Consider the following 8,758-nt stretch of genomic DNA (forward strand, 5'->3'; position numbering starts at 1 on the left):
AATATGAATTGTAAGATGTATTTTACAATTGCATTGGACTATTCAATTAAACTTAACTGTAACCTCCTTTACCCCCAAAGATGCTTAAATGGTTTGGGGAGAGCGCCATCAAGTGGTTAAAAAAAGAACATTTCTAAAAATGCTAAATGATTCTAAAAAAGCCATTATGGTTTTTTTTTATAGAACATAGTTTTGCAAGCTTCTCCAAGACCATTTCTCAGGATGTCAACTAATTTTGCTCAGATCATCTGCAGACCGAAATAAGTGAGGTTATAACTCTGATTTGGCATAATGACACCAAACTTGGTGAGTCATAAAATACCCTCAACCTGAGGGTACATGAGAAGTTTTAGACCTACTGGTCACAAGGGAGCAAAAATTGCTATTTTTGCTTATAACCTTTGCATAATGTGGCCTAAAATCATAGGGGTGTGGGTGGTATATTCATAATTAATAAGGCATGCAGAGTCAATATCATATGACATTTTATATTGTCAAGATGTTTTATTTAAAAAATGTAATGGAGTATTATGGCAGAAATTGCAGTGTCATCATCCAAAGGCTCTGAAGATACTCAAAACCTTTCTCCAGCATGTGATAAAACATTTTTGCAAAAATGTTTTAATTACATACAATTTATAAAATATTTGTCTTATTACTATTATACGATCACAAAAAAACCCCCAAAAAAACACTAAAGGCATAATGAAGTTCACCCAATTTTATTCTAAACATGCAAATCTCTATAGGGATCAGGCAATAGGTACACAACAGCTATAAATATTAATTAAAGAATGATGTACCTATGGTTTATTTAACATTATTTGAAATGTAAAAATGTAATTTTTTTTATATTCAAATAACTAATTCTAAATCTAATAATATTAAAAGACTTTACAAGGATAGAAATATGTCTTAATAAAGGAATTGCAGGCCAGTTAACATCTGTTTGTGGACCACATTTAGCTCTGGGGCAAAACCTTTTGGATATTCCTATTGTAAATCCCATAGAATGGCATTTCATCTTTATTCATAACAAGAAAAATCTAAACTATCATTGAGCAATGACAGATGTATTAAGCCAGTTCTACATGAGACTGCATTGCCTACTGCTCTCATAACGTTCCTGTGAAATGGAACACTATAAAATACAGTCAAACTTAATAATTTTAAATATAATCAGCTCTTTTTCTCTTATTAGAGTGCGGTGTATGGATGTAAATTATGACTACCGTGCCTTGGCATACAGGGGATTTTATTAACAAATGATTACATGTGTGGTTTCTGTGATAATGAGTTAATACAATAATCAACTTTATCATGCATCAAATCACATTGTGCCTCACTCGTTATTTTGGCTTTATATTATACAATGTAAATACTATTACACACAAATTGTAAAATAAATGTGCCCCTCTGATGCTCTCTTAAGTGTACATGTACATTATGTTTGCAAGAATGTATGCAATTGAATTAATTATTTAAATTGTTAACATTTCTGATTGATTGAAAGATATTTTTTTTAAAAAGCAAGTGAAAGAGAAAGATTTCTAAATTGAGAAAGACTAGAGAAAGTGAAACAAAAAGAGAAAAGGTAGAAATGACAAAGAAAGAATAAGTAAGATGTTGTGAAACGATACATCATGGATACAGTTATTTACATACAAACAATAAAAAAACTAATTCGAACTTTATAATAACAGAACGGTTAATTCGGCAGACACCTAGTAGCTGAGCATTAGAATGCAATGAAATTAATCATGGATAATTTAACAGCTTTTATCAAGCTGTCAACCAGTGTGCATTTCTTTCCATTTCCTACCTTTTCTCACTTCTTTTGTCTTTGCTTATTTTTCCAGCTCGACTTTTGTCTTCAAGCTAAGCCCTAGAAATCTGGGTTCTGCATGTGAATCCTTGTAATAATATAATATTATAAATCTTATATTTGCTGTTACAAACTCGTGAATTACCCAAGTCTTTAACTCTGATGTTGGAACAGATATAAAAGGTGTTTATTTCACTATGCACTGCAAATGTATCAAATCAAGAGCCTTGTATTGAACGGTACGATACGTCGTACTGCATCAGTACAACTTTATGCCCATCATTGCGACTTATGGATAGAGAGTTTGGCGGGCTGGACTGCCATAGGAGTTTTTTGGAGCCCAGGGCCAAAGAGAGGAAAGAGCTTCTCAGGGAATTTGTCAGTGTAGGTGATGAGATGTACCCCAGTGTCTGCATCCCAGAAGGACACCTCTCCTTTATCCATGTTGAGTTTCACCCTGATCGTCTCTGGCCTCTTCGTCACAGGAAGTGTAGTGCGAGGAGTAGTCAGACCGCTGTACACTCCTTTACTTAACCCGATGCTCCACACGCCTCCTGTTGTAGTCACTGTGAACTTCCTCTTGCGTACCACAGACTCCTTACACACTCCAAGGACCCACTTTGGGTTATCACCTACATAGACCTCCCAGCGATGACGACCTGATGTAAAACCTTCTGAGCCAAGGACAAAGACACAAGGGTCAAAGCGTTCAGGGTTGTCTGGGACCGAGTGCTTTTCTGGGCTTTCTTTCACACTTACATAGTCAGGGGACATGGATAGCCATGGTGAAATAGTGTTTGGATCCATCAGCACTGGAACTGCAGAGAAAAAAAAAAAGATAAACATTGAATACTTCTTTTTTTCAAATGAGACTTTTAGGTTTGGTCGGTATATAGAAAAGAAAAAGAAATAAACACATTCAAAAGCAGGCTTTGACTTATCTTTTTAGCAAAGATGTCAAGTATCAGATATTATACAATAATCACAACTCTAATAACACAATAATATAACAATAATAAAACAGCTGTAATCAGTTTTAGCTCCACCCTTAAACACATGAAATATGTTTTTGTTTATATTAAAATACCCAATATAGCCAAAAGTATGTGGAAACCTGCTCATGCACACCCCACATATGCACATGTTAAATATCCCAACCCAGATTTAACCCCTTCTTTGCTGTTATAATAACCTGTTTTCCTGGAAAAGCTTCCATTAGATATTTGAACATTGATATTGGAGCATAGCTGTTGGGAGTTTTTAATTCAGCCACTAGAGCATTGGTGAGGTTAGTGACTGATGTTGAGTGAGAAACCATGCAGTCAGAGATCTAATTCATCCCAAAGGTGTACAGTGGAGTTGAGGTTGTAGCTCTGTGCAGAAACCCGATATGTTTCACATCAACCTAAGCAAACCCTGTCTTCACTGGTCCTCACTTTCCACACAGGAGAACAGTTTTGCACTGTTAGGCAAATCTTAATGCTACAGTACTCAAAGACATTCTAAAATGTGTGCTTTCTAGCACTAGTTGTGCAGAGAATGACATATGGGTGGGTTTTTTTAAATCTATGTTATGATTTTCTTGTGACATTCAATATCATAGTAATAAACAATATCCAATATAGAAATACAGCAGTGGTGACAGCAGACACTACAATGCAGTTAGCCCGAATTATGACAGATGCGGACTCAGTAAGTTAGTGACTTATGCAATGGCAAGCAATAGATTTGGTGGTATTAGCATTAAATATAAAACTCTGGATCTGTTTAAGCAGAGTGTTTACTAAAAGAATAAACCACTGCTGCATCGCTTTTTTTTGGGTGAAGATTAAACTAGGGCTAAACAACACAGGCACCACTACTAGCAAGTATTGTGAACAATGCAGGAAACTATTAACCAATTAGACCATGTCCATGAACAAATTCAACTCAGGATTTCATTACAAAATAAATCTTGGCCACATGAAAGATCAGGTGTTATTGATTATAGATTATAATGCAGGTCGTTTGCACTTACAACATTTGATTTGTGATCGCATGCTCTCCCAAACTTTATAATCCAGTGCTCCAACATGCAGGGCCACATTTATGAGAACTCCGCAAGGAAACTTCTGGGATTCTTCATTTGTCCACTGGGCCCTAGAACACATCAGAAAGCATAAATAAGGATCGCTATATTGCATTTTCAAACTATATTCTAATGCAGGATGGATAAACACAACTTACCTTTGCTTAAGAATCTGGTAGTTCTGGCAAGAAAAACATAAATGTTTTTAATATTCAGCAAAAAAGACCCGTAATTCATCAAATTAAAAGATGTATTTTCAAATAACATTCAAGGTTCTTAAACACCACAAATTTTTATTTAAAGAGACAAATTTCATACTTGTAGAAGAACCAAGTCATCTGTATTCATCTCCTTGCACACTGACTGAATAAGCTGATTGAGTGAAACAATGTCATGACTGATGCTTTCAATCTTCTCCTTCATCAACTTTTTCTTTTGCTCCTCTTCTTTCTTTAGGGCTAAAATTCTGGAAGCTTCTTCGTCTCGTAGGATCTGATGGAGTTTTTCAAACTCCTGTTTGATTTGCTTCTCTGCTTCCTCTGACTGGATCTGCAAAATGATTGCAAAATGCTTTTTTTAATTCTCAAAAGTCTCCTCATACACCACGAACAACATTAAATCTGCGCATGCAAGAGCAAAGAGAATAAACGTTGCTGGGAAATTACCTGAATAAATTTGGCTGTCTCATTAAATCTTTTCTGCAGCTTCTTAAAAGACTCCAATTTGTCAGCAAGTATCTTGACTTTTAAGTTAAGAAGTTCCTAAAATTAAACAACATGGTTAAACCATTACACATTTGTTAGATCATATTGCAGGGCTGCACATGACAAGTCAGAAACTCAACTCAAGTCAATCTCTTACATTTATCCAATTTACTGATAGAAAAATGAAAGGAAACATCATAAAGTATCAATAGTACTATTAAGAATGTATAAATTGAACAGGCAATACCCTGTATATACCATATGAAATGACATCTTGGTTTTTTGTTACATTTTTAAAATGTTTTCTGTTCTTGGTTGCATTAAAGATTTACCTACAGCCTACTAATGCTCTATACAATTATGTGCTTCACACTGTAAGGCAACTGTTTCTCACTCATATTGGTGATTTATTTTGTCCTCCCAATTCCCACCAACCATGTAACCCTACACTAACACACTACCGAAAGCTACGCAGGCTTCCTTTAAGATATACGAGTGCCAACCTCTATCTTTTTTAAACAGCTGCTCATGTTATGTCACAGTGCAATATAGCAGCCTCTGAGAACTGTTCAATCTAACCTTTTTAACATAAATAATCTCGCAAATCTCTGTGATTGGCTAGTGTCTCTCTGCCTCAATTGCAATTTTCCTCAATTGCTGGAATGCTGATTGCGTTCTCCTGACGTTAGGGCAAATCCATTTTCTAATAAAGCACCATTTATTCTATGTTATTCTATACATTTTCAGAAAAGTGTCGTTTCTTATGCAACATATTCAGATAGGTGAATTAGTCAGTCACATATTTTAATGTGTATGACTTTTTTCCAGTCAGACACAGCACTAGGCAAAATGTACAAAAATCAATGATGATAATTATAGATTTCTTTTTTCATTGATTTGCAATCGCTTTAAAATAACACTTGCCCCCAATCAATGCGAGTCTCAGGGCCACCATGTATCCCCTTTAATTCCCCATGCGTTTGTAATATGAGTTAAAAAATATATGTATGTATATCATGATACAGTAAGGAATGTCGGACACAATTGGTTCCAACAATACACTGAAGTCAACAGATTAGTGTAAGAAAAAAAAAAAAAAGAAAAAAAAGGCAGTTGCTTAACCTGGCAGTACTGGACTCCATGGTCTACAGCTCTGATATCATGGCCAGAATGCAGTGTCACACACTCCACACATATGGGCCCCTCATCATGAACGCAGAACAGCTGCAATTCGCGTTGGTGTAATCCGCAGATCGCTTGCGGGGCTCGGGTCATGTGCCATCTTATCTCTTTTTGGAAAGACTCGACTGTGTTCTTCAGGGCCCGGTTCTGGATCGGCGTCTCTCCGTCACAGTCCTTGCGACACACCGGACACTTCTGGCGTTGGTGCTTCCAGCTGGCTTCCAGACATGCTGCACAAAAGCTGTGACCGCATGTGAGTAACAGGGGGTCTCTGAAAAGATCTCTACACACCGGACAGCTCAGATCAGATTCGAGAAGAGAGGGTCTCTCGGTAATATCCTCTTCCATCCCGGAGGCCATGTTAAAGAGCTACACACTTGCTGTTTTACTTTCACTTTCTGCTGACCTACTTTACTATAACTTCCGGGTGGAGTCGTTTACTTTTTTTCCACACCGCAGTGTTCTCCCACTATTCACTTGAATTAAAAGGCGAAATTAAGTATTATTATTTCTAATTTTGTCTTAATTGTGCGTACATTTCCGCCGTGAGAAGTTCCGTGTCAGCCCAGGTTCAGGTTGGCTGGTTGGACTATCCAATCCGCGTCCCCTGTCCGAGCATGCGCATATTTAATGCTTCGCGACCAGTTGTGTACTGCGCATGTGCATTCGTCGTGGTAGTTTGTACAGAAATGGAAGAACGGATCATTTTAGCGACTCAGTTCTTTAATTCTTTGAGTCATTTAGTTAATTTCGTTACTTTGATTAAAAATAAAACAAAATGGTACATTTTTAATAAGCAGATTCCCCACCATATCTACACACACAAACTTTGACTATAGTTCCAATAATTAAAATATGACAGTGCAGCTAAAGACAAATTATATTAAACAGATTAAGTAGCTCGCCTCTCATTTTTTCTGGTCCGTGTCCCTTAGTTCTTTTGTCACGTGACTCCCACAATTATTGTAAGAATAATGTGAAGGTTCTGATAAAAAAAGAAAATGATTAAATGCATTGTGTAGCATCTATGGGAGTCACTGATGAAAATGTTTGTATATTTGTCACACTTAAATGATTCAGATCATCAAGCAAAGTTTAATATAACCCGAAGGAATACAAAATGCAGTTTATACATGATTCCATTTATTAAGGGAAAAATCTGTCCAAACCGAACTGGCCTTATGTAATAAAGTATTTTTTCCAGTGTGGCGGGGCGGTGGTTGGTAAAAGTCGACACTAGTATACAACTAGAACAGAAAGCAGACTACGCCACCCCGTTTCTATAAACGGGGAAATTTAGACCCAAAATAAAGCACACCGGTTCGTTTTCACTAAACACAGGAGACATGAATATAAATACAAAAATGCTTTTATTTCTCCATAAGAATAATTAGCTAAAATATAAAAAGAACTGTTGACCAAGCAGACATGAAATAAAGCAAATAAAATACTTTCAGGCTGAGGCTTACCAGTAGGGTGGCTAGCTGCACAGTGAGTATCTTAAGACACCCCACTCACCCAAGTATACTCCACGCAAACACACACTCAAACCACACACGCACACCAAGTGAGAGGGATGCAATGGACACAGCAAAAAATACTGAGAGAAGCACCACCACCACAAAAGGTCAAAACAGCTAGCTTCCCTCACTCCTTCAGGCCTTCAGCTCCTGAAATAAACAAAAACAAACAAGAGTATAAAAAACAATCAAAACACATACAATTCAACAATTTGCATTGGATCAAGTTCAAACCATAAATACAATATGGACCATTTACTGGCCACAAAAGGTTCAGAGAGGCAGGAACTCCACTAGGTTGGAACCACAAGCTCATGAACCTAGTCGCAATGGCACAACAAAGAGTTAAAATAAATAAAAAAAAAAAAGGGAAAAGAATGAAAACAAAAACAAATCAGGGTTCAAATCAAATCACAAAAACAGCAAATTAATCAAGGAAGAAACTAAAAAGATCTCAATAAATACTTCAATCAATATATTTAAACAGGGAACAAAAACTTAATCTTTCCAGGTACCAGATATTGAGTTCTTCCACGCCGTCCTTTAAGCCACCAACATGAGCGTGGGGCAACGAAACAAAAACTGACGATTCCAATACAAATGGTCAGAGTAATAAAATACAAAAATAGCAGCAGAACAAACAGTGCAGTCTTAATATGGTATAGGGAGTAACTTATTTGCCCTGCAGTCCACAGTGACAAAATGCTCGGGAACAATTACCCCCACTAAAATAGACAAAAATAAAGACAAAATCAGTCAGAGACACCAATCCAAATAATGATCAAGGGACTAGATATACATACCCAGAAGTAGATTGTTAAACACAGGTTCAGTTACTCGCAGTTTTATCCAAAAACAACGAGCTGCAAATATGCAGGTGTTCCATCAGCGCATACACAGACTGCAATATAATCGAAGCATAAGTTACGAGTCACACCGCAACAAACATTAATCCACTGGAATTAACATACCTGGAGTGAAAGACAGCCTGTACCCAACAGCAACGTCACGCCAATCCTAAACACAACCTGGCTACAAACCAATATACACACTTAATAGTGCATAAACACTAGTAGCAGCAGCCAAACAGCTAGGTACATACCTCCCGCAAAGCCGCGTGCACCCGCCCACAAACGACAATGATTGGATCATGCACGCTCAGGCGGCATACCCAGCGTCTTAAATATGCCTGGAACGGCAGCCAATAGGCTGTCACACCAGTCATTCAGGCGACAGTCACGTTTACGAGGGCGGTACCTAGACTGCCCTACTACACAAGCATTAACGATTATGCCACAGCATCCTAATTGGATTTAATTCTGGACTTTGGCTAGGCCACTCAAAAACCTTTTTTTTTTTTTTTTTTTTTTTTTTTTTACAGAGTTGGACTTGTGGAGCATTGTCCTGCTGCATTACCCAAGTGCGCTTTAGCTTGAAGTCATGAACTGATGGCCAGACA

The 8,758-nt window shown here is 37.2% G+C and overlaps 1 protein-coding gene across 1 annotated transcript; it reads right to left on the minus strand.

Moving 5' to 3' along the window:
- Positions 1 to 1,167: 1,167 nt before the first annotated feature.
- On the minus strand, positions 1,168 to 6,436 carry trim35-28 (tripartite motif containing 35-28). Its single transcript, XM_083529975.1, has 6 exons — positions 5,720 to 6,436; positions 4,559 to 4,654; positions 4,212 to 4,442; positions 4,052 to 4,074; positions 3,843 to 3,964; positions 1,168 to 2,643 (listed from the first exon to the last, which is right to left on the minus strand). Exons 1-6 carry the CDS (start codon positions 6,137 to 6,139, stop codon positions 2,105 to 2,107), a joined length of 1,431 nt encoding a protein of 476 aa, XP_083386101.1. The 5' UTR covers positions 6,140 to 6,436; the 3' UTR covers positions 1,168 to 2,104.
- Positions 6,437 to 8,758: the final 2,322 nt, after the last annotated feature.

Source organism: Silurus aristotelis (assembly GCF_946808225.1).
Source record: "Silurus aristotelis genome assembly, chromosome: 25".
In the NCBI taxonomy this organism is placed as follows: Eukaryota; Metazoa; Chordata; class Actinopteri; order Siluriformes; family Siluridae; genus Silurus; species Silurus aristotelis.